The 25,178-nt window shown below is 41.5% G+C and overlaps 3 protein-coding genes across 3 annotated transcripts; 2 read left to right on the forward strand and 1 right to left on the reverse strand.

Moving 5' to 3' along the window:
* The first annotated feature begins 1,078 nt into the window (after window positions 1-1,078).
* On the forward strand, window positions 1,079-8,028 carry LOC118122286 (short transient receptor potential channel 2). Its single transcript, XM_035178928.2, has 13 exons — window positions 1,079-1,093; window positions 1,464-2,156; window positions 2,245-2,445; window positions 2,531-2,695; window positions 2,783-2,957; window positions 3,036-3,236; window positions 3,338-3,500; window positions 3,623-3,715; window positions 4,598-4,790; window positions 4,886-5,013; window positions 5,099-5,171; window positions 5,285-5,402; window positions 6,237-8,028. The coding sequence occupies exons 1-13, from the start codon at window positions 1,079-1,081 to the stop codon at window positions 7,112-7,114; spliced, it is 3,096 nt and encodes a 1,031-aa protein (XP_035034819.2). The 3' UTR covers window positions 7,115-8,028.
* Window positions 8,029-8,918: 890 nt separating this feature from the next.
* Window positions 8,919-15,212, reverse strand: LOC118122692 (ribonucleoside-diphosphate reductase large subunit). Its single transcript, XM_035179579.1, has 19 exons — window positions 15,058-15,212; window positions 14,349-14,437; window positions 13,934-14,111; window positions 13,496-13,596; window positions 13,357-13,416; window positions 13,225-13,264; window positions 12,947-13,109; window positions 12,716-12,857; window positions 12,516-12,599; window positions 12,057-12,218; window positions 11,889-11,968; window positions 11,608-11,809; window positions 10,766-10,915; window positions 10,448-10,669; window positions 10,273-10,349; window positions 10,021-10,156; window positions 9,833-9,928; window positions 9,545-9,733; window positions 8,919-9,452 (listed from the first exon to the last, which is right to left on the reverse strand). The coding sequence occupies exons 1-19, from the start codon at window positions 15,074-15,076 to the stop codon at window positions 9,252-9,254; spliced, it is 2,391 nt and encodes a 796-aa protein (XP_035035470.1). The 5' UTR covers window positions 15,077-15,212; the 3' UTR covers window positions 8,919-9,251.
* A 2,144-nt stretch (window positions 15,213-17,356) lies between these two features.
* rnf121 (ring finger protein 121) lies at window positions 17,357-25,041 on the forward strand. The gene is made up of 9 exons (XM_035178126.2): window positions 17,357-17,511; window positions 19,158-19,195; window positions 19,608-19,749; window positions 20,167-20,321; window positions 20,453-20,560; window positions 21,821-21,941; window positions 22,040-22,173; window positions 22,908-23,009; window positions 23,552-25,041. The coding sequence occupies exons 1-9, from the start codon at window positions 17,434-17,436 to the stop codon at window positions 23,670-23,672; spliced, it is 999 nt and encodes a 332-aa protein (XP_035034017.1). The 5' UTR covers window positions 17,357-17,433; the 3' UTR covers window positions 23,673-25,041.
* The last annotated feature ends 137 nt before the right edge of the window (window positions 25,042-25,178 follow it).

The following is a 25,178-nucleotide window of genomic DNA, read 5'->3' on the forward strand; positions in this document are numbered from 1 at the left end:
GCCAACACCAAACAGTTCTAAACATCTGATTTTAAAGTATGAAGTTGTCCTTTCCTTCCCTCTGCTGTGCAACATTCTGTTCACACAAAGAAGCTGGGTTCTCCTGTAAACATGTCTGCTCTGTAAGTTTACTGATGATTGAATCTGACCTGGGATCCACTGAAGGACTCATTCTAGAAAAAACATGATTACCTCTGCTGTGGTTACTGTATGAACTGGCATGGCTTTTAAAGAAAAATATATTTGCCATCTTTTAAATACAACATAAAGTGTCTTTGGTGAATGCAGGTAATCATTTATCTATCCATCTACCCATCTTTCTACATATATATATAATGTATGCAGTGCAGTTATACATTCCAGCTGAAATGACATATGACTCTACTCTGATGAAGACCCACAGATATCCGCAAAGCTTCTCAAAAGCAGAGAGATAAATCAGAGTTAGATGAAGAGATTGAAAAGTTTAAAGCAAGATGAAAGAACGAGACCAAAATAAATAACGTCTAATTTTAACAAGTGCACCGAATGGACCACAAAGCGAACTACAAGAAAAGAGAGGAGGTGAAAATAACCAGTAAATCTTTTACTTGCAGCTCCTTGTTTTTCCCACTGCTGTGAAGTCTGTCCAGCTCCTCTGGGGGAAAGGGATGACAGCTGCTGCCTGTTCAGTAACAGCTATCTTAATTGTACCGTGGCACTGTTTCCAATGGGGAGACCAGAGTTAATTCCTGTTTGAAAGCAGTAACAGTAAGGTTTGGGGCCAGCCAAGCATGAAACACTTTGAATTTTAATTGGCTTTGCCCCATAGGGGGACTGAAGGGTGTTATTGAGTTTGTCGGTGCTGGTTTCATGCAGTCAGCTGGTTGCACATGATCGCAGGACACTTCAGCGCTCAGTCCTCTGATTGGAGCTGCTTGTGAGATCTATACCGATATCTCTCACCTGCATCTTTGAAGCTTAAAATATATATATATATGTATTTATCCTGAACATATTCTTTTATGTCTCCAGAGAATGTGATAGTTTTTTCACTGTAGGATCACTGCTTCAAAATTGTGTTGTTTCGTCTTCAGGGATGGAAAACCTCACGGTAAGTAGAGTTTTATTCTCACATGGTTCTTTGAATTTGTCATTCAACAGATTGAAGTTAGAGGAGGATTAAAAATAGGCTAAATCTAGACATACTGTGCTTCCAATCTAATATTTACCGCTTTATTTTATCATTCAGAAAAATATAAAGTCTATGTTTTATCAATAAGTTGTGTTTTCCTTGATGTCTTAAAATGTCCCCAGTCAAGAACCTATGTTAAATATGTGTTATTTATATTTTTATCCAGACTTAGTTTTGCTTTAAAAAATTCAAATTGTGAGCTGCCCCTTTTCCCTCTTTTCTTTCATCCTATAATTATGAATGAATGCATTTCTACTGCTGCTGCTGACTGACCCGTTCTGTCTCTCAGCCAGAGCAATGGCGCGAGATTATGAACAAGAAGATGCAGTTCCCCCCGGAGCTCATCGGTGCCATTCAGGAGGGGAAAATCGAGCTGCTGTGTGGACTGCTGAAGACCGGCGACGGCATCGTCCGCCAGCTGGACGAGTCCGAGGACCGCCAGTGGAGAGAGGCCCTCAACCTGTCCATCCGCCTGGGCAATGAGGCCGCCATGGTCACCCTCCTGCAGGGGGTCAAGTTCGACTTCCGTCAGATTCACGAGGCACTGCTGGTCGCCGTGGACACCAACCAGCCCAGAGTGGTGAAGCGTCTGCTGGACCGGCTAGACCAAGAGAAAGGCAACAAGATGGACGTGCGCTCCTTCTCTCAGGCCATCTTTGACCACTCCATTGACAACTCCCAGTTTGCCCCCGGTGTGACCCCTCTGACCTTAGCCTGCCAGAAAGACCTGTATGACATAGTGACCATGCTCACCCTAAAAGGCCACATCATCCCGTGGCCACACAAGATCTCCTGCGCCTGTCTGGAGTGTCGTAACGGCCGTCAGTACGACCTGCTGAAGTTCTCCTTGTCTCGCATCAACACCTACCGTGGAATCGCCAGCCGGGCCTTCTTGTCCGTCACCTCCTCCGACGCCATGCTCAGCGCTTTCAGTCTCAGCAGAGAGCTCCGCAAGCTCTCGCAGAAAGAGCCCGAGTTCAAGGTGTGACGACGTTCCTCGACATCCCAGCTTTATGTTCAACTCGTGTTTGTTGTTGCTTGACCTTGGCTGTGGTGCCTCTCTCCTGCAGCCTCAGTACCTGGGCCTGGAGCAGCTCTGTCAGGATTTCGCAGTTGAGTTACTGGGCATGTGTCGCAACCAGAGCGAGGTGACCACGATACTCAACAGCTGCGGAGACGAGAGCCAGGATGCCTTGGATCAGCAGGCCTTCGAGGAGGGGATACCCAACCTGTCACGACTGCGGCTTGCTGTTAACTACAACCAGAAGGAGGTATGAACAAACTGAAACCAGTAAAAAAAAAAAAGACGTATACTCGATCCAAAATATATTTCTCTCCCTCTCTGTTTTCCTGCAGTTTGTGGCGCACCCAATCTGTCAGCAGGTGCTCTCATCGATCTGGTGTGGGAACCTGGAAGGATGGAGAGGCAGCAGGACGGCCTGGAAGCTGTTTGTCTCTGTGGTGATCTTTCTCACCATGCCGCTCCTCTGCCTCATCTACTGGATCGCACCGAAGTCAAAGGTCGCAGAAATCTCCAAATGTAGATGATTCTGATTAAAATGCAACACGGAAACAGGAAGCTAACAACGGCTATTGTGTTTTCACCAGGTAGGAAAGATCCTGAGGATTCCTGTGATCAGGTTCCTCCTCCACTCGGCCTCATATCTGTGGTTTCTCATCACATTACTCGGAGAATCGATAACAATGGAGATGTATCGAGACAAATTTGCCTCCAGGCAGCAGAACATCCTGCACAGCTCCTTCCACATGGTGTGGGTGGTTGGTACGTTCACTCTCTCTGTGTTAACTCCGTCCTGTGGTGGCACTGATGGAAAGGTTTTAAATCATTCTTCACATGCAGGATTCTTCTGGTACGAGTGTAAGGAAGTGTGGATCGAGGGGCTGCGGAGCTACTTCCTGGACTGGTGGAACTGCTTGGACATGATGGTGCTCAGCATGTACCTGGCGTCCTTCGCTTTACGTGTGCTCATCATGCTCAAAGGTCACCTCCTCTGCCACGAACACAGCGGCACAGACGACTGTGTTTATTTCACCCAGACTGGTGAGAACATCATGTCACGCATTTTGTCCAAACTGACTGTTGGTAGGTCTTTTTAAGTTTAAGGCTCAGCCGGTCTGTTGCTGTGTGAAACTGTCCCTCAGTGCGTAAGGACTGGCATCAGGAGGACCCCCAGCTGATTGCGGAGGTGCTGTTTGCAGTCACCAGCATGTTGAGCTTCACACGGCTGGCGTACATCCTGCCGGCCCACGAGTCTCTGGGAACTCTACAGATCTCCATCGGAAAGATGATTGACGACATGATGAGGTCCAAGCATTTTTCATTCAGCCTCCTGCACTATACACAACTGCATTTATGTGATCCGTGCCTGGAAGGGAGGCCAGAGCACATGTCAGAGCCAGTGAGAATATATATTTTTTCCTCTATAGATTTATGTTCATACTGATGATCATTGGAACAGCCTTCCTCTGTGGCATCAACAACGTCTACGTTCCTTATGTCATCTCTCCACATCTCGGCAGGTAAGAATCTGCTGATTAAGCAGCTCTATGTGGCAAATTGTGATTTTTGAATATGGTCTATACAAATACATTGTTATTGAGTGATTTATTGATTCATTCTCTGAGCCCGTACATACCATAATGAGCTCACATAGGACAGCTGAATAAGCATTTTTTAAGGAGCTGTTTGATGTGCTCATTTGACCATTGTCCAGGATTTAGATGAGAAAAATGCTTTCTCCTCTCCACTCTCATATGAGGGTGGAACCAGGAGTTAGCCTAGTTAAGACTGGAAGCAAAGGGAAACAGTTCTATATCTTCTGTTAGTCCAAAGCTAACAGAAGATAAAATCCAGCACCAATAAGGCTCAGTAATTATCACGCTCTCTCACCCTTGTTTAATATGTACATAAACTGTAAAATAATATATATATATATATCTATATACATAAATATGTGTTTTTAATGTGACCGCACATGATGGACTATTTCTTGGCTTGATTTCCAGTCACTGTGCGGTCGTCAGGAAACCAGCGGAGACATATTTAATTGATTATTTTCACAATGTTTTTATGTAGTATGTTTTATGTACAGAAATATCAGCTGGTGTATCATTACCTTATCAGTCCCAAAAATCCAGCTTTGGTCAGGCAGTATTTCATGAAATGTTTGCCCCATAAACCCGGTTATTTATTTATCTATACACAAATTGTAAATTAAAATAATAATACATATTTAGATTCTATTTTGAGTGGTTATTTTTTATTAAAAATTTTTTTACTTTAACTTTGACTTTATACTGATCTAAAAAGCTCTCTATTTGGCATCTTAGTGAGAAAACTGACCGACTGTTTGGGTGTAGATCCAGATTTTCGACTCATCATGAAAACCTTCTCCACTGCAGGTTTAATGAGACGTTCCACTTCTTATTCTGGACCATGTTCGGTGTGGCCAACCAGGACTACGTGGACATGCCACAGTTTTTGTTGGCAGAGTTTGTCGGGAGGATTCTCTACGGCATCTTCACGCTCGTCATCGTCATCGTCCTGCTCAACATGCTCATTGCTATGATCACCAACTCCTTTCAGAAAATTGAGGTGAAGAAATGTTTTTTTTTTACGTCACATCTGCAATAAGAAGAAAGCAGAACCTCCTCTGATGATCTCTAACATCTCGTCTTTTTGAATCTCAGGATGATGCAGATGTTGAGTGGAAGTTTGCCCGGTCAAAGCTGTACCTCAGTTACTTCAGAGAGGGCCTCACCATGCCGGTGCCCTTCAACATCATCCCCTCACCCAAAGCTTTCTTCTACATCTTGAGGTGGGCTCTAAAACTTCAGAAAATCTGCAAGAACAGATCCCTGTTTCGGAGTTCTTTCATTCACTCAGTTTAAATTCTCTTCCAGGGGTATCTTCAGAAGAATGTGCTGCTGCTGCACCTGTAATTCTGTGCAAAAATATCCCGCTATAGCCACCATAGTGAGTGTGTCCAATGTAGTAGGAGAAATATTTCAAGCTACAAAATTCTTCAGCAATTATACACTGCGCTGCCGTGTGTGATTATTAACATGGTTTCTGTTTCATGCAATAAGTCCAATGATAAGGGATCTGAGGAAACCCCCTTACCGTACCGGCAGCAAGTGAGCAGGGCTCTGGTGCAGCGCTACATCGAGTCGGCTCGCAGAGAGTTCGAGGAGACCAAGAGGAAAGGTTAGTGGCGACACTGGCATCAGTCTGTCAGGGCTGAACACTTAGTCATGAAAGTCCTGTAAGCTCACACAGCAAGTTTACTTCCTCACGCCGCCCCTTCACTCATCTCTATAAATGATATGAATGCTATAGTTTTAGTATTCCCTGTCAGGAAGTCAGTGTCATTTAGGAAAATATGGATTTTAAGTTATCTTCTCATTTTACGTGTTTTTTGTTTTTTTTATACAGATTGTTTTGATTTAATATCTAACAGCCTGGTGCTCCTTTGTAAACCCGTTTTTTTTTTTTTTTTAAAGATGCAGCTTGAGAGAGAGTCAAGCAGTGGTTTTAATAGGAGAAGAAATCTTCCTTGATTGTCACATTTTTTAAATTCAAATAATAAGTTAGACATGATGAAGTTATAAATAGAATGTCCCTCAGTAGAGCGCCCGTCACTGCCAAGGCCCAACTGTCCACTCATTGGATCTGCACCAAATTACACACACAAATATCAGTCCCCTAAATCATGTCTGATTTTTTTTCATCCATGAATTATTCTTTGAGGAGAAAAGTTAAAAATCACCAAATCTCGCAAGATTAAAGAAAGTGAAACAAAATTCCTGGATCTTTGCCCTAATCTGGATCCACACCAACATTTTAGGGGTTCTTCCTTATTTTATATTGCATCCTTTTATCAAGTTTTAAGGTAATATGTCCAGTATTTTAATGTTATATTGCTTAAAAACAAACAAACAAACAAACCAAGGAATAAAAGGACAGTGGTGAAAACATAACCTCCTCTGTAAATGTGTTGATGCTGTGTTGTGATTGTGGTGTGTCTCCTCTCGCCCTCAGACATCGGTAATCGCATCACTGAGCTGAGCAAAGCGATCTGCAGGATGCACGGTGACATTAAGACGATCCAGCAGCTGCTGACGGAGGACGAACACTCGGCAAGCAATCTAGTGACGACGAAGGAGGGCTCCTCCATACTGGGGAAATACATCAATGGTGCCAGGAACAATTTCAGAGGTTTTAACAGCTTACAAGAGGACAAAAACACGTCACCTAATATGACAGTGCACCAGGAAGAGGAAGAGGTGGATAAAGGCAAAGTTGACTCACACACGAAACAGGAGACAGACATGCAGCAGAGTCAGGTGGGAAATTGTGGCGCGGAGGGATCGAAGCAGGTGACCGACTGTGACGTGGTGAAGATGGAGGAAGGCAGAGTTAAAGTAGAGTCAGGAGATGAGAGGCAAACTGAGAAAAAAAAGCAGTTGGAAGCAGAAAAAGATGAAAACACTGACATTAAAGTGAAAAGGGAGGGGGCAGCAGGGACCAGCTTCAATAATGTTGAAGGGAAGGTGAAAGGCGAGGCCACACAGGATGAGGCAGAGAAAATAAGGGAAGGGGAGGGACTCAGAGAGGCCACCGCTGGACAAGCTGAGAGCCTCCAAGTCAGCAATGAGAAGACAGATGTAAAGAAATGTGTTAACAAGTTGAAAGACATAGAGCTGCAAGAAAAAAAAGCAGAGACGAGATGGGGGAAGGGCAAAAAGTTCGAGCACAATGTAGCAGAGAAGTCTGGCGTCAGGGAGGGCAACGACAAACCCGATGCCAAGAAAATCATTCCCTCGCCGACGGGCAGCAGCAGCTCCCAGGACACGGGCTTTGGTTCGCAGGAAAGGGAGGGATCCATCGATGGGTCGCTAGTGACACCGTCACCTTAGTGACATCACGATTAAAAATCACGCTGACTTCTTCGGGGGTTGGGCCTTTTGGTTACCTTATCCAATATTCAAGTTTGTGCTCCGTCTGCACAAATTAACGTTGAATGCAGGGCGATATGTGACTTCAACAGACAGCAGCAGGTTGTTGTTTTTTTTCCTGCAGCTCTTTCCTCTCAGCTCTGGTAGTGACGGGCCTAATGGTGGTGATTTTATTTCTACATTTTCTAACAGCTACAGACCAAATATTTTTAAAGCCCCTCAACCCCTCTAATTTAGACTGGTTTAGATTCGTCAAAATTCCCCCTTGAACTCTTTTGATAGAAAACTAAGTATCTGCAGATGAAGTGTCTCTTGTGTTTTATAATCTAATCTGTACATTTGTCATCTTGTGCGACTATAGTCGAGTAAAACTCTGTAGTTTTCTGGATATTTCTATTATGATACTGACGCAGAAAAAACCCTCAAAAGAACAGAAACGTTTTTCTTTCGTCTTAAAAGTTCATCTTTCGCAAATCTTAAGCCTTCTTATCGAAATATGACAAATTCAGGCATTCAGATTTAGTCATGAAAATAAAAATGTCATTCCACGATGGTGTCAATAGTGCTCGTCTCTTGTGATTACACAATAAGAAAGATGACTTTGTAGCCAGTCCTCTTTAAATGACCAATGGTTTTTTAATAGTCAGTTAACACAGTAAGTTCAGCAGCCTGAAGAGATTAGTTCACAGCAGATGCACTAGTTCACCTCCACAAACATGAGTGTTTAGTAAAGTTGGGTTTCGGTGCCTTATGATTGGGAAAAACATTTCAAGCAGCGACCAACTGTAATTTTTTAAAATTGAGTTTAATTGTCAGATCTGTGCGTCACGTGTCGTAGTTGCACTGCTTAGTTACACTGGGCCTCTCTGCTTCTCACTGCCACACCTTCACTGTTAAATAGCAAAGATTCTGTGTCCGTCTCTCTGGTTTCTTTTTATATGATGGTTCAGATATTGCACGAAAATAGACTTTAGTTCCATTCAGGTTTGTCAGAAGTGTCTTTGTAAAACAAATAAAAACGTTAAAATAGCCTCTGTGTCTCACTGACTCCGTTTGTTGGAGAATGTTACGTCTGTGATGACCGAGGTTATGAATCAATGTTGCCTCTGTGCATCGACACCTGCTGCTACAGTGTGACAGTGCAGGTCTCAGCTTGCTTCACACTCACACACGCCACACACACACACACGTGTCCCACGAGGCTGCAGGCCTGAACACACCAGTTCATTAATTAATGGCCTGCAGCCTCTCGTGCCCCTGGGGCGCACACTGTATCCAGACTCTTCCAGTGGAAAAACATCGTGGCTCTCTGCAGCATTGCACGACCTATGTCATCATCATTTCCATTCTTTTGGGATCTGTGGGCCTGTTCTTTCGTTCCAATCTGCCAGCGGAGTTGAAACACACTCCAACGTAAACCATCAACTAAATTGTGTTCATATTGTAGTGGCATGTTGTATCACACTCCCCATCCTGTTACAGCAGCTGTTAGAAGGTCCCTGGAGAAAGACTCTTCCCCCCCTCTCAATTCCCAGTAAAAGAAATGTTTACTACTTACCCAACCTTAGTTAGCAAATGATCTATGTAGCTTTTTAAACAATAGTTCATAATAAATATAAGTCTATACATGCTTATTATGCATGTATACATTAAGTATATATACATGCAGGATAAGTGGTATAGATGAAAGATGGATGTATAAATACTTGGATTCTGACAGATAACTCATATTTTGGACAATGTAATAATGAGACTTAGATTAACATCATTGTATAACAAAATTTATTTTTCCAAACACCGAAAATACTGACCACCAAGCAGTTCATTAATGTGACCCACTTATTACAAAACTATATAAAAAACAAGAGTTACAAGTTCATCACTTCACTGCACCCTGTTGATTCTGTACATACAACATACACCTCATAATGAAAAACCATCACACATTAAATAAAGACTGTAAAGATGTGTGATGAGAAGACAGTGGCATGTGTTAAACACTTGTTATTATGGCATCATATACAAATACAAAAATAAAAAAAAGCTATTTGAAAGAGAGTGTGAAGAGGGAGTGTGCCTGGATGATTGAACACTTCCCTCAGGAGCCGCACATCAGACAATCGTCTCTGTTTGCTAACGAACACACCATAGCAGCGGTGTTGCGCTCCTTATCCTCCACCTCCCCCTCCTCTGTACTCTTGGCTGATTGAGCCTCCTTTAATTTCTCCTTGTTCAGGGTGAACTGAATGGGGTTGGCAGCGGGCTTCGTCCGCAGGTAATACATGCCGGTTTTCAGGCCCTGCAGAGACAAGTATATACGGTTAAAGATGATGTTTCTTGGCCGTGTGACGCAGCATCCATCCAGCCTGCATCCCCTCAGGGCTGACTTACCAACTTCCAACCGTAAAAGTGCATGCTGGTCAGTTTGCCATAGTTTGGTTCAGCGATGTGGATGTTAAGCGACTGGCTCTGGTCGATGTAGGCACCACGGTCTGCTGCCATCTTGAGGATGGTTTTTTGGGAGACTTCCCACACTGTTTTGTAGAGCTGCTTCAGATCATCAGGGATCTCTTCAATGTCCTGTGCACAAGTCAGACATAAAATAACTTGCTTATGCTTGAAACATAACAACATGTATAAGAGTGATGTAAATAATCGAATCAGATAAGATTGTATTACCTGGATGGAGCCGTTCTGAGCAATCAGCTGGTTCTTCATCTCATCACTCCACAGACCTTTTTCTGTGAGGTCCTTCAGCAGGTGAGGATTCACAATCTATAGGAGACGCAGAAATGACACTGAGCAACTCCTCCCTCTATGACACAGGACTTTAGAGGCTGAAAGCAGCAGATGGATTCAGTGCTGACCTGAAACTCTCCAGAGAGCACCCTGCGGGTGTAGATGTTGCTGGTGTACGGCTCAATGGACTCATTGTTGCCCAGGATCTGGGCAGTGGAAGCTGTGGGCATGGGGGCCAAGAGCAGACTGTTCCTTACGCCGTGCCTGAAGACACACAGGAACGAGGGGTGGTGCAAGTCAGGGTTGAGCTATGATTTCAACATACAGCAGATATGACATGAGAAACATCAGGAACAATGAGGACACCCAGGAAGACTTACTTAGCGATTTTCTCCTTCAATGCCTTCCAGTCCAATAAATCTGTTGGGACTTTATCCCACATGTCGTACTGAAGAATCTAGAAAACAAAGAAACAAAAAAAAACGATTACAACCTGAGCCAAAACGACTAAGCTGTACCCCATGTTGGATTTGAGACATTGTGAAAGCTACTCACTCCCTTGCTGACAGGAGAGCCGGCGTAGGTTTCATAAGTGCCAAACTCCTCTGCGAGCTCACAGCTGGCCTCCAGGGCAGCGTAGTAGATGGTCTCAAAGATCTGAATGTTGAGTAGCTGGGCCTCTGGGCTTTCAAACGGATAACGCATAAGGATGAAGGCATCCGCCAGACCCTGCACACCGATTCCAATCGGCCTGTGACGCCTGTTGGATCTTTCAGCCTGTAAAGCAGGACAGAGGGACCGTTTGTTCAGACTGAGCACACACGACTCGGCTGCAGGGTCGATCAAGATGCAACACGAGACAAGGGAGCTTACCTCCGGCACTGGGTAGTAGTTGATCTCAATAATCTTGTTCAGGTTTTTAACGATGACTTTGGTTACGGAAGCAAGCCTTTTGAAGTCAAAGGTTTTCTCTGGGGTGACGTACATGTTGAGTGCAATGGATGCCAGGTTACAAACGGCAACCTGAAGAAAGAACATATAGATTTTTTAAAGGAAAACTGACAAAATGATGTTGCTGCACAAAATAGGTTTACAGAAGGAAGCAAGCTGAATCTATTGGTACTAGAGCTGGACTGATATATCTGTTGGCCAATAAAAATAGACAGACACAAGCCTTTTACATACATATCGCTATCTGCGTTTATGTTTGTCAATATGAAGTATTTCACAATAAAAAATAATAAAGCTATGCATTTACGTTTATATTTTATGTTAAAAGAATTGTTAGCTTTCCTAATTTTAGCCAATAGTTCAAGTGACACAAAAATAAAACATGAGGAAGAAGCTTCAACAATGGCGGAACTTTTTGGAGAGACTTAGCGAGTTGGTAAGAAACTTGCATCTCTTTCTTAAGAGGTACATTATGAAGACATCCTCCATCATTGCCATATTTGTTGTTGTCTCAGTTGACTCTTCACACTGCGCTGCCCTCCAGTGGATGCTTTGTTTAACAACCATGCTCATGTAAAGGACTCGTAGAAGCATGTGAGCAGTGATGCTTACATAGTTCTTTTTCGTACATAAAGACAGTATAAATTAGACTATATAAAATATATGCAATGGCCAATATATCTGTATCATAAATATATAATATATTGACATTAACCCCCAAAATTCCTTGACTTGGCACCAATATGATATCTCCATCCCCTCACCTCATCTTTGCTGGTGTACTCCACTATCTCTGTGCACAGATTGCTGGATTTGATGGTTCCCAGATTCTGCTGGTTGCTCTTCCCGTTGCAGGCGTCCTTGTAGAGCATGTACGGCGTACCCGTTTCTGTCTGTGACTCGATGATGGCGTACCACAGCTGCTGAGCCTGCACCACACGCTTAGCCCTGCCCTCCTTCTCGTATCTGAGGACAATCATGAGACAAGTTAATGCTGAGAAATGAGTTGTTTGTGCAGAACAAGGTTAGGTGGTGCTAATTTTACCTTGTGTAGAGCTCCTCGAACTTCTCTCCCCAGCACTCCTCCAACCCAGGACAGTCACTGGGGCACATCAGAGACCAGTCCTACAAGTATATCAGCGGACCGATAAGACTTAGAAGCCTAAGTAGATGTAGGATCTGAGTTAGGGTGGGAAATGCTTCCAGTATTCACCTGATTGCTTTCCACTCGTTTCATGAAGAGGTCTGGGATCCACAGGGCAAAGAACAGGTCTCGGGCCCTCTGCTCCTCTTTACCTGTGTTCTTCTTCAACTCTAAGAACTCAAACACGTCCAAATGCCACGGCTCCAGGTACACGGCGAAGGCCCCGGGTCTCTGTACAGGCGAACGCAGAGAGTCAGGTGATTAAAAAATGCTGTTGCCCCAACGAGGCAGTGCCTCAACCGCAGCGGCCCGGGTTCGGCTCCAACCTGTGGCCCTTTGCATCATGTCCTCCCCCACTCCCTCTCTGTCCCCCCCCCTCTCACAGCTTGCTCTCCTTCCTACCAAAAATTAAAGGCCATAAAAGCCCCAAAAATATACTTATACTTAAAATATACTTTGAAAAAAAATTGCTTCTCGCGTGTAACAATGTAGACAACAGTTGTGTGTATTGTAAATCTCTGTTCTTACCTTGTTGCCACCCTGGTCGACGTAACGTGCCGTGTTGTTGTACACTCGAAGCATGGGAACCAGCCCATTGGAGTGGCCATTTGTCTGAAATACACACACCAGTTTAAGTCATATAAAACTTTACATAGTGTACAACATGTACATGTAAGCTCCTCTATTACTCTATTAATACAATATTTTGTAATGTTTATTTTTCTCACCCCAGCAATGTAGCTGCCTGTTGCTCGGATACAGCTGATGGCCAATCCAATGCCACCAGCTGATTTGGAGATGACTGCGCACTGCCTCAGTGTGTCGTAAATACCATCGATGCTGTCATCCTTCATGGATAGCAGGAAACAACTGCAAAAAAAAGAAACAAGTATTAGTAACAAAAATCAAGTTTCAGACATTTTGGTTAAATTGGTTCAGAGCAACATTTCTTTATTTACCTGGACATTTGTGGTCTGTTGGTGCCGGCATTGAACAGTGTAGGTGAGGCGTGGGTGAACCACTTTTCTGACAGCAAGTTGTACGTCTCAATGGCTGCATCGATGTCTCCTTTGTGAATCCCGACGGCCACTCTCATTAACATGTGCTGGGGTCTCTCAGCAACTGCAGGGACAGAACTTGATTAGCGATCAAACACACAATGATAAAAAAACAAATCTAACAACAAAAGATACACTTCTGAAGAAGTTGTAGCAAGAAAAAAAAACACGACTCTCACCTTTGCCATTGATCTTTAACAAATACGACCTCTCAAGAGTCTATTAGAGCAAAAAGACAAGTACGATTCACACGTCAAAGTCATCTGAGTGAGATGTTTAATGTATGACAATGTATGAAAATTTGTAATTACCTTAAATCCAAAGAAATTGTAAGAGAAGTCTCTGTCGAAAATGATGGCTGAGTTGAGGCGCTGCAAAGGAAAGGGGACATTCTGTTAAGAAACGCGAAACTTCATTACAGAACAAAATATATCGTCTAAGGTGACGTACATTCTTGTTGTCAAGGACAATGTCGAGCGTCTCCTTGGAGATCATGGGAGAATGGCGTCTATTTAATGGGTTCACATAGTTGTACAGGTCTTCCATCACATCTGCAAAAGAGAAAAAGGGAAGAAGGTGTAAAAACAGTAATAATTTCATCGCTTTAATAGTGTACAATGAATCATGCCAGGATTTCCTGCACTGTTTCATAGCAAAAGACAAAAACACATCCTCCAACATATTAAAACATATACATTTTATTAAAATTAAACTAAAAATTTGATTACATTTTAAAGAGAAGATTAAAATGAATGCTCAAAGCAAACACCATGGATAAAATGCATAAAATTGGCTATCATTTATTTCAATGCAATTCTAATTACACAAATCACACAGTTTGTCATCGGGCAGTACCTCTGTCGATACCAACGCAACACTTTGACTCACCACTGAACACTTTCTTGGTCTCCTTGTGCAGGTTTGACACAGCTATTCGTGCGGCCAGGATTGCGTAGTCAGGGTGGTTGGTGGTGAGGGTGGCGGCGGTCTCTGCTGCCAGGGTGTCCAGCTCCACGGTGGTGACTCCGTTATAAAGACCCTGGATCACCTTCATGGTAATCTGGGTCTGCAGGAGCAGAGACAAAGGGTTTCCACATGAACATTTCATTTTCATTCCATTGCCTTTTTTATTCTCTTGTCTACCCCATCTTAACTGTATGCTGAGTGGGATCAATAAAGGTTTATCTGATCATATCTTATCTCTTAAACTACACAAGGCAGAATGTCAGTGATCTGACATTCTGCCTGCACCTGATGTTTCCTTTCAAATGGATGTAGTTGCACTGAAGTGTTTGGAACTTACAGGGTCCACAAAGTCAGAGTTGAGTCCATAGCACAGCTTCTGAATACGAGAGGTGATTTTGTCAAAGGTGACTCCCTCCTGACGACCATCTGAAACACAAGCAGCATGTTCCTCTTATGACCTCATTTACTGAAGCCTGGTGCATATCGGTGGTTATGATGGCAGTTGTGAACCACACCGAACACCTGTCTAACCAGTTGTTATGGCAGCAAAAGGAAAAGCCTCAGCTGCTTCGCGCCACAACAAAACATATCAAGACCTCCTGACGACAACCCTCCCACTTCACTTATGGAGGGATGCTTGTGAAAAATTTAACTTGGATATAAATGCACAGGAAAGAAAACAAGTTAAAGTCTCTGCTGTGCTGCAGCTAATTAAAAAAAAAAGAAAGTGTATTCAACACTGAGTCGTATTTAAAATGGAGATAAAACAAGCTGCACATCTGCCATCTGAGAAAAACCCAATCAGTATGTGTCCTTTCATAAGCCCCGGTTCTTTGTTTGTCTCGTCGTACACGCACCGAGCAAAGAAACAACAAAAACACACATTTCAACATGAGTGACACTGAGCTGGAGTCCACATAAAGTCTTACATTTCTTTGTTTTGTTCACTTTTATCAGAGTTTAGATGCATTTAAATTTTTTGCACATCTTCCGAATCTTACTATTGGATTATTTTACATTATTTGATAAAAAATGAGCGACTGTACCTCGTTTAATGACCTGCATGATGGCGGCCGAGCGGCTGAGTCTGGTCACACGGTGGCTGCAGGTGTTTTTCTCTGGAAACAGGTGAAATGAGCTGATTTACGTTCTTATGACACCGTAAGAACAATCAAATATTACAGTTGAATCTCAAACTGACGGCGCGAACAAGCCCCCGACCAGTTACACTGCTTCGTGTCAGCGGCTCAGCCAATCAGAGGAGAGCCCTGCAGACCTCTGAGCCAATCACGACCCAGCGCTTGGGACATTTCCAACATCCGGTCTCCTTTTCCGGCCCAAATCTGGCGGGTTGTTATCAAACGAGAGCTCCAGTTGTCCAATGTAATTATTGTGTCTCATTTCCGCAACAGGACTGAGTCTCTTACACTGTGTGTGTGGCAGTTTATATGTGACATCCAGATGTGGTGTTGTCATCAGCTGTGACATATAGTTACGGTGATGCATCTTAAATCAATGAAATACACAAAACGTTAAATATAAATATCTGTCATAAAAAATCATCATAAATCATCAGTTTCAGTGGCACTTCAGAAAGATAAAGTTGAGCATTCGAGAAAAGTAAATAAAAAATGGAAAAGTAGGAGAAAAACAATAATAATATTAAACTTTATGTATAGAGCACTTTTCAAAATCTCACCACAAGATGCTTTACAATGGTAGCAGAAAGTATGATGATGATTTATACATAATAATTTACCACCACAGCCAACAGGAAGATTTGAGCGTTTTTAGTTTTTGAATTATTGAGTGATTTTAACAATCAGTATCCCAAGTAATTCTAAAACACTGAATACTGCAAACTGAATTAAAATTTTCATTGCTTCTATTTCATGCTCTGCGTTTCATTTCACACACCTATATTGTACATATTGGTTTTACTACACTTATTGATATATGATATGTTTACATACTCTTATGATACTCTTACTGTAGATTAAACTACCGGGCAGTATCCTACGTTTTTTTGTTAGTAGCCCCATTTTTTTACCGGCTGCAACATTATAGTGATACCTTTGAAATATATAATAAAATATAGATGATTGATCACGCAATACTAATAATCAAGAATAATAGATAGATAGACAGATATTTGTACTTTATTGATCCCAATTTTGGAAATTATTGTATCACAACAGCATGTCAAGGGCAAAATATTTCACATAGAGCAAAAAAAGGGCTAGCTACAAAAGACGACAAAGATATAAGCGTGTGAAATTGCAGTATTTGTTTGAAACATGACCAAATAAATAAATAGGACTATTAGATGTGTAAAAAATGAATATGAATATAATATGTGCGAAAAGAAAAAACAAGTTCACAGTTATTGCAGGAGGATTACCCAGAGAGTTTTGGTGTGGATAGAAAGGTGAGAACTGTACAGTCTTATTGCTTTGGGCAGGAAAGACTTCCTGTATCTGTCCTTGCGGCAGCGGAGCTGAACCAGTCTGTTGGAGAAAGTGCTCCCCTGTCTGTCCACTAGGTGGTGGTGAGGGTGCTCGTGATTGTCAATGATGGATAACAGTTTGTTCAAAGCCCTCCTCCCCACCACCACTTCGAAAGAGTCCAGTCTGCAGCCAATTGGAGTGCCAGCCTTCTTAATCAGCTTGTTGAGTCTGTTGGTGTCCGCGGCTCCGATGCTGCTCCCACAGCAACGTACAGGGCACTGGCCACAACAGACTGACAGAAGATGTCCAACATCTTGCTGCACACGTTGTAAGATCTCAGCTTCCTCAGGAAATAGAGTCTGCTCATCCCTTTGTTGTACACAGCCTCGGTGTTGCTTTTCCACTTCAGTCCGTTGTCGACGTGGACGCCCAGGTACTTGTAATCCTCCACTGTGACAACATCCTGTGTTTCAAAACCACACACAGTGGTTTTGAAACCGTCCTCTCGTCCTCCTTGGTCACATTCCCGAAGCAGATGGTTTCTACCAGCCCACTCCACAATTAATCGTACTGTTCTTGTATTGACCACATCTATCATTGCTACTTTTAATGCGTGACTTTTGCTTGTGTATTTTCACACTGTTGTATTGTTATTTTTAGTAAAACATCTGAGTACTTCTTCCACCAGTGTCATTCATCATTTCCCTGTTTTGCATCCTCACAAGCACGTCACGTGTGATCAAATCAATCTCTGTGCCAATGTCAAAACAAAAACCTGTCTTGGGAAAATCAATAGACTCTTACTCGTAAACAAAAGGCTTCGCACATCCTGTGATTAACTCACTCTGTCACCGGCTCAATGTTTGACCTACATTAACCCCGGGCTTTATTTTGAAAGGGGAGGGAAGCCAGCCAAACAGGACCGGTTTGATGCTAACGCTAATGGCCCCAGAAGGGTGAAGCAGCACTCCGACGATGGCTGGGGTGTTTGAGGTGGAGGTTGATGGTGTGGAGCACGACCACGGACTGGGGCACCACGATGAACCGCACCAGGTGAGAGAGGGACGGGAAACACCGAGGTGTTACGGCGGATAAAGCACGTCGGGGTTGGGTTCATAATGTGGCTGCTAGCCCCCAACACGGAACTCTCGTGCTAGCTGCTACAAACGGGTTTAGCATAGCGTAAGCAGCTAGCCCCCGCTGCACAGCCGTCTGTCACCAAGCAGAGGCATGGTCCACAGGTAACCACACGGTGCACTGAGCATTACTGGCTGTGTTTGGTTCAGCAAAAAGAGCTGTGCTTGCTAAAGCAGCAGGGAGATGTCATTTAGCATCGCCAAACTAGCTAACTGGCTAACCTTTCAGTCATGTTTTTACCTGGTTAAAGTAGCTAACGTGAACTTTAATAGTGAAATGATCATTTGTTTAGCTAACTCAAACCCCGTTCTCGCAGCCATGTTCTTAAATGTCCCTTTGAATAATGATGATGTGGCCCATCGGGTCAAAGGTCATCTATGGGCTTCTCTGTGTTAAGGGCTTAATGGTTTGCAAGTGTCAAGCCAGGGGAGGTTCCCTAACCACTTCCTGTAGGATTTCAAGCTTGTGGTAAAACTAACATGTAAATGTTAGAGCAGGTGTTCATAAAGTGCAAGAAAAACTAGTGATCAATCAAATCAAATATACTTTATTGTCCCCATGGGGAAATCTTTCTTGAGAGAACCGTACGGCAGAACTGTACATTGTTTAACGAACAATAAAAAACAGTACACAAGGATATATCGTGTAAGACTTAGATTAATAATGCAGAATCAAAGTGAGTTGAATATTGCACCTGCCCTAAAAACACTTCAAAAGATAAAACACAAAAAGGAATTAATGCATAAAAGATGGAAAACAAATACTGGCATTAAAACCTAATAACCAGAGTGCTTAATGTGCCAGTCACAGTGCAAAGGGTATTGAGATACACGGACGAATCAACACGTTTCCTTATTGAGTAGAGTGACGGGTCATTAAGGATCCTTTGTGCTCCCACGTGTGAAGTGTAGTCAGTACATATACTGCAGATTAGATGGCTGTCATTACAGTGAAATGATTGAAATACACATTGGATCCTTGTGTTTGGTCCAGTGACGATCTCTGTTGGACCTTGTGTGCTCTGATAACCTGTTTCTCTCCTGTGTCAGGATGTAAACTCTTAAAATTTTCTGATCTGATGACTGAGACTGATTTAAGTTTGGGGAGACTTTGTTATTGACACATTTGACATACTCTTAATATTTTTTTTAATGTGGCCTCAATGAAACTAAATTATTTGCCTGTGTGTACAGCAGGAAGTGTGATTTTAGCAACAACCAAAAAACATGGTATCGAACCCACAAACATCTCCATTTCCGGCACAACGAAACCTAAATGGTTTGAGGCAGATTGTACTTTAGCTGCTGTTTAATTGGTATGCAATGGAAGATCTGGGCGTTTGAAGCCAACTGTGTGAGAGGTAATGCTCAGCGTCCTTAATCAACTGTGACCGTCTTGTTGTCTCCCATTATAACTCTTTCCTTACTGCAAATCATCAATGAATCTTGCTTAGAAGTTCAACTAGTTTGTCTTTGATCAAATGATTCATACAATGTACTCTGCTAGGGCACATTACAGTAGTATTAAAGATAAGTCATTACTTTGTCCCTTTCTGTCTTTAGATTGATGTGTCCAAGCTCTCACCAGAAGAAAAGTGGAGGTAAGTGTCTCTATTACACATTTAATGGATTTATTTTAGTAACATTCTCTCTTTTTTTCATGCTAAATATATTTTTTAATCCCTTTCTACACTAGGTTTTGGTAAAATAACTTTACATTCTAATTGAAGGTTTTTGGATTGGGTTGAAAGAGTTTTTTTGTACTGACACATTACCTAACCACAAAGTTTTAGAAAGTAGGCTACAGTTTCAAAGCTCTGCCCAGAGCAACTGCTTATCAGCTACAATACACTTTTTCAAACAGTTCTCAGTCATTACCATCGGGAGTCACCAGTGTGTAAAGAAGCCTACTGCAGTTTTTCAGGCACGCCTGTCCTGCAATGTTATGAATCATCAACCAGTGTGGCACTGGGCAACGTTAAGCACGTTCTTCCTCTTTTTCTTCTTCCACAGGGTGGAGCATGCAAGAATGCACGCCAAACACAAAGGCCATGAGGCTATGCACGCAGAGATGGTGCTCATCCTCATTGTCACCCTGGTCGTCGCCCAGTTAGTCCTTGTGCAGTGGAAACAGAGACATACAAAGTCATACAATGTAAGAAACAAAAGTCACACTATCAAAATGTTTTAAGTTGTGATGGCAAAGTTTGGAAATGCCCTCATGTGAAGACACATACTTGAAAGACATTTTTCTGTTTTGGCTACAGACACAGTTTAGGTGTCAGTGGGTTTATGTTTGTTGACGATCAAGGAATGGATAGAAGAACCTGTACTGACAGTGTTGTCCCTCAAACGTCTGCATTGTCTCTTAGATGCATGATTCACGACTGTATCTTTACATATTTACTCAGTTAAAGACAAATATTGTATTTTCACTCTTGCCCGATTCTCTCCATATACGAAATGCTTTCAGTAGTGTCTGTTTTTATGTTGAAATGATGTGTCATAATGCAATCGCCTCTATCTCTGATGTACACATGCATTCTAATCTGTACGCTCTGCTGTCTTGTAGCTAGTGACTCTGTTCCAGATGTGGGTAGTTCCTCTCTACTTTACTACCAAACTCCACTGGTGGAGGTTCCTGACCACGTGGTTTATCTTCTCTGTCGTCACAGCCTACATCTCCTTCCGTGCCACTCGCAAGCCACTGGCCTGCACCACACCGAGGTACGACTATATCGTTTGCACTTCACCATAACCTGCAAACTAAGAGATGTGCCTTTCCATTTATGAGGATTGAACTGCTGATAACCTTTTATGGCATGATCTGACAAATGTCCTTTTTCTGCCTTCTGTAGGTTGGTGTATAAGTGGTTCCTCCTTCTCTACAAAATCAGCTATGCTACAGGGATAGTTGGTTACAGTGTCATCATGTTTACACTTTTTGGTATCAACCTAATATTCAGGTATGTATTGTCAGGTCCACAGCATGTCTTTGCTGATGAATGAACTTTTTAACCTTTTTTGTCTTTTCCTATAATACAACTACATAATTGTTCAAATATATGATGGGACATTACCTCTTAAAACTCTTTAAATAAACTCTAGGTTGCTCTTTGGAAGAGTAGCCATCTTTTCAAACTTAAAACGTATTTTCCATTTCAATATCAGACTCCCACAACATTCATCATTTATCTGAATATCCAACTGAGAGGTGTCTTGCCTGCCCTTATTCCTTTATTTTCCGTCTTGAAGTACATCGGTTTTTGGTTGCTTACTTTCTGATTAATGCACTGAAGCAACACCCAACAATAAACTTCTTTACAAAATCCTTCACCAAACAGGGTTATAGAATTTCACCGACTTTATCAGAAACAAACAACACTGTTGTTCTGCCCGTTTCGTGACCCCAGGTTTATGTATTTAGAAGTTAACTCTGGTCACATGACGCATACAGTCAACATCATATACGTTTTAAGAAGTACATAGTAGCTTTTGGATATTATCATTCTCAATGTATGAACACCTTAATATTTATGACAAGAACTTCTATTTAGACAAGAAAATGACAACTGTCTCTTGTGTTTGTTTCTAATGGCAGTTGGCCGTTCAAAACAACATATTTGAAGATGTTGCCTGGAGCTTAGGAAATGTAATGGACGGCATTATCATAAGTCAAGTCGTTCTTTTTTTATTTCAGAGCAATCAAATAAAAAACTGACAAGACTAAAAGGGGAACAGGGGTTGCTATGGGCAACACAACAGTACAGTTCAAGTTTTTCAGTTAAACAGAGAGTGAGTTACATCTCATGAAGTATTTAGTCTATATTTTCCAGTATTTTTATACTATATTTTTATAAGTCTCAAGGACAAGGTCAGTTTTTTATTTACGATAAATTTACGTTGATTGTGATGTAGTCATCCTTTGATGGCAGCTATGTCTGTTGCTACATCCGTTTTTCTGACTAGTTTCAAATGAAATGAATGGAAAAGGATATTCTTGTATAGCTCACTTGATTTGGATACTTTGAGAAAGAGGCTTGGGCTATCTTTGTTATTTTTTGGTTTAGCTGATTTTTAGCTTTTAATATGTTTCTGACTCTTATTTTAACATGCTCTATACACCAAATATTAAACATAATGACATAAACAGATGTTGACATTGAACCCTGCTGCAGGAGGATCAGTCAGAGCCATTATTTACACACCATGCTTTCTCTCTCCAGGATAAAGCCAGAGGATGCCATGGACTTTGGTGTTTCTTTACTATTCTACGGTCTGTACTACGGGGTCCTGGGGAGGGACTTTGCGGAAATGTGTGCAGACTTCATGGCCTCAACCGTTGGGGTAAGTGGGCAGATTGAAGACACTGCATGTTTTTGTGCCCTGTTGTTAAAATGTCATATTCACTGTTGTCTCATTCCCTCTTTTCTTTTCTTCTTAAGTATTACAGCGCATCCGGCATGCCAACCAAACACCTCTCTGACAATATCTGTGCTGTGTGCGGTCAGCCCATCCTCGTAGACGTCAGTGAGGAAGGGATTATTGAGAACACGTACAGATTATCCTGCAACCATGTGTATCCTGCCTACCAGTTATTGACATATTCTTATGCTATTACTTCTTTATTATGCGTCTCTATTTGCATTAATTGTAAAAGAAGTTGGGGCACAACATGGAGAATTTGATTTCTATAGGAGGTATATTAATGGAATTTTCAGTACAGCAGTAAAGGGGAACTGACAGTTAACTTGACCTTTATTCCAGAATGTTGATGTGCATCTGACACCCTTACTTCCCCCACTATTTTCTATTGCTGCTTACACACTGTAAATAGCATGCAACCTTATCAAATGTCACAGTGTGGGTGTTTTTAACACCTGTATTCCTTTATTTATATGTAAGTGTTAGTGGGGAGGGTCTCCCTTTGTTCTCAAATAGTCTAAGTTCCTTGTGAGATGGATTTGACAGGATGTTGGAAGTCCGTTTGCACAACCTTGCACATTATGTATATTGAGATATTTTTTATCTTAATTTTTTTTATGTGTACTGAACTGTTTTATTCTAGTTTTTGTTTAGTCTGTAATTTGTTGTTTGTTATTCTATTCTAATAACTAGTAATTTGGGATCAGTAAAGTACCATCAAAGGATAATCGGTGTAGTTGATGGAAATGGGATCAGAAAATCTATTGTTCCATTATTGATTCAACAAGTTGTTGCATAATTTAGTTTAATTTCATAATTCTGGGCCTGTGTATTGGTTTGAACTGTGACTACTGATACTTCTTTAGCACGCCTTAACTCCACATCCAGGTTCCATGAGTTCTGCATAAGAGGATGGTGTATCGTCGGAAAGAAGCAGATGTGCCCTTACTGCAAGGAGAAGGTGGATCTGAAGAGGATGTTCAGTAACCCGTATCCTTTTTATTGTTGGATTCTCACATGATAGATTTACCTGTTGTTTTTTTACACTGGACATCTCAATAATCTCTTGATGCAATGTCAGAGATCATATAAATAAATATACACACTGTTCCTGCAGTATAGAGTGTAGGAAAACACACTTGAGGACTTGTCATTGAGGACAAACATACAGGAAGTATTTTCAGAAATATAAAACTTGATAGGTAATTTCCAGCCACAGATATCAAATCAATATCTAGGAAACACAGTTATGCCAAGTAACAGGATGTTTTTCTTGTAACAGAAGTTTAGACGATAACATTCAGGTGATTTTTGTTTTTCAGGCAGCTTAATAGCTGACTGTTAGGAACTAGAGATGAGACATTTAAAGGTTGCATACAAAGTTCCTGTTCCTTTTTGTGGTTCAGAATTCACACTTCAGGCAGCTCAGACAACTGCATCTTCATACACTAAATAAGGCTTTCAGGTAAACTAACCATGAACAATTACCTATTGCTGTTGAAAGTTTCGTTTTTCCTTAACTCATGTTTTAGGTGGGAGAGGCCACACGTCATGTATGGACAACTTTTAGACTGGCTTCGGTACTTGGTGGCCTGGCAGCCTGTTATTATTGGATTTGTGCAAGGTATCAACTACATCCTGGGTCTGGAGTGACCCGCGACTGGCAGTAAAGGACATACACGCTACACATAGAAGATATGCACTGGCTCGAAAAGACTGTGGGCCTAACATTGAACTAAAAATACCAATAAAAAGTGTCTATACTTTTTTTGTATGTATTTATAGGCACATTGTCTGCATTTTACAGATTATTTGAATTTTATTAGCAATTTGAAATTTGATGTCTGTCAGTCTCCCAAGATTTTCTTTACACCAGCGTTACACCTTAATAATTGGTTTGTGCATCCTACAGCCTAGTAAAGCGTTTTTTTCGAAATCATTAGAGAGGTTCTCATTTTAATAATCTATGTCTTAAGTGTGTGTGTTGATAGTTGAAGGATCATGCTGGTGATTTTCTTCCTCATGTTGATAACATGAGAAATAAATACTGTATGAAAATAGTTTAAATCATTGCTCCCTTGGCCTCTTCAGTACACACAGACTTCCTCTTCAGCTGCGTCATTTGTGGTTAAAGGTAAACGCTGATATAAAGCTGTGTGACCTGGACTGATTCCATACTTTGACCTGAAGTGCAACAGTGGATAGTTTCCTAGGCATTTACAGTAAAAGACCTTGTGACCGAAAGCCTCGTCATGAGGAAAAAATGTGAATCATACATTACAAGAAGATTTCTCGGTCAGAGCTTTGTCCCGATTGTCTTCATGGACAATAATTAATGACACAACTGTCTTTGATTTGACTCTTTGTTTCATTCATTCATTTTAAGTAGAATTTTCAATACAATTTAAGCATCGGTTCACTTGTATTACAAAAATATATTTAGAAATGGACAAAAAACATTTCCTTACTTAGCTGGCTGTGTGTCTATTCCTGCTGATGCTTCTAATTCATGTAACTCAGCTGTGTTCTGTGGATTATTTTAAGTTTCAGGTAAGACGTATTTCTTTTACAATTAATTAAAATCTTGTTTATTATGCTGGTATTAATAAGTACACTTAATCTACCTCCATTATTTTGGGTTTTGCAGCAGAAAGTCCAGCTGGATTAAAAACCAAAATCTATCTGCATGGGTAGCTACTGTGAGATGTGAGAAGCTATCTTTCTGTAATTTGGGTAAGTTTAGGCATTTCTAAAATTAGCACAAACCAAAGCTACGATACCAGCAAGTAACTGAACTTAAACCATTAATTGTTCAAACAACATCTGTCGAGGATGAGGAGAGAAAACGTCCTGGAATGATCCTTTAACTCAGTGACTGCTGATGGTGCCAGTCTTTTTTTTTTATGTGATCTGATTGATTTGAGGTCCCAGAGGGAATTTGTACAACACGGCCAACCTGAACATATTGTTTCATTGTTCATGTTTTGATCAAGATCAGTTAATAAATATCACATGATTGAGATATGTGTGTATGTTTTATCTGGACATCATTGAGGTCAGTGTTTCCACCATTTTAAACCCAACTACTTCTCTACTGGAGCCTATTTGAAGTCTTGTGACTGAGAACTATGATTTAGTCAAAATACTTGATTTCTGGAA

This window comes from Hippoglossus stenolepis, chromosome 15, assembly GCF_022539355.2.
Source record: "Hippoglossus stenolepis isolate QCI-W04-F060 chromosome 15, HSTE1.2, whole genome shotgun sequence".
Classification (NCBI taxonomy): domain Eukaryota; kingdom Metazoa; phylum Chordata; class Actinopteri; order Pleuronectiformes; family Pleuronectidae; genus Hippoglossus; species Hippoglossus stenolepis.

Bases quoted from the DNA above. Each gene is read 5' to 3' on its own strand.
- LOC118122692 (XM_035179579.1), bottom strand. The intron at 12,858-12,946 runs GTAAATAAAGAA...TTTTTTTTGCAG, and splicing joins AACAGACCACAAATGTCCAG to TTGTTTCCTGCTATCCATGA. The intron at 11,969-12,056 runs GTGAATACTGGA...ATATACTTGTAG, and splicing joins AACGAGTGGAAAGCAATCAG to GACTGGTCTCTGATGTGCCC.
- rnf121 (XM_035178126.2), top strand. From the start codon at position 17,434: ATGGCTGGGGTGTTTGAGGTGGAGGTTGATGGTGTGGAGCACGACCAC. The intron at 19,196-19,607 runs GTAAGTGTCTCT...CTTCTTCCACAG, and splicing joins TCACCAGAAGAAAAGTGGAG to GGTGGAGCATGCAAGAATGC. The intron at 19,750-20,166 runs GTAAGAAACAAA...GCTGTCTTGTAG, and splicing joins GACATACAAAGTCATACAAT to CTAGTGACTCTGTTCCAGAT.
- LOC118122286 (XM_035178928.2), top strand. The intron at 2,157-2,244 runs GTGTGACGACGT...TCTCTCCTGCAG, and splicing joins AGAAAGAGCCCGAGTTCAAG to CCTCAGTACCTGGGCCTGGA. The intron at 2,958-3,035 runs GTACGTTCACTC...CTTCACATGCAG, and splicing joins CCACATGGTGTGGGTGGTTG to GATTCTTCTGGTACGAGTGT.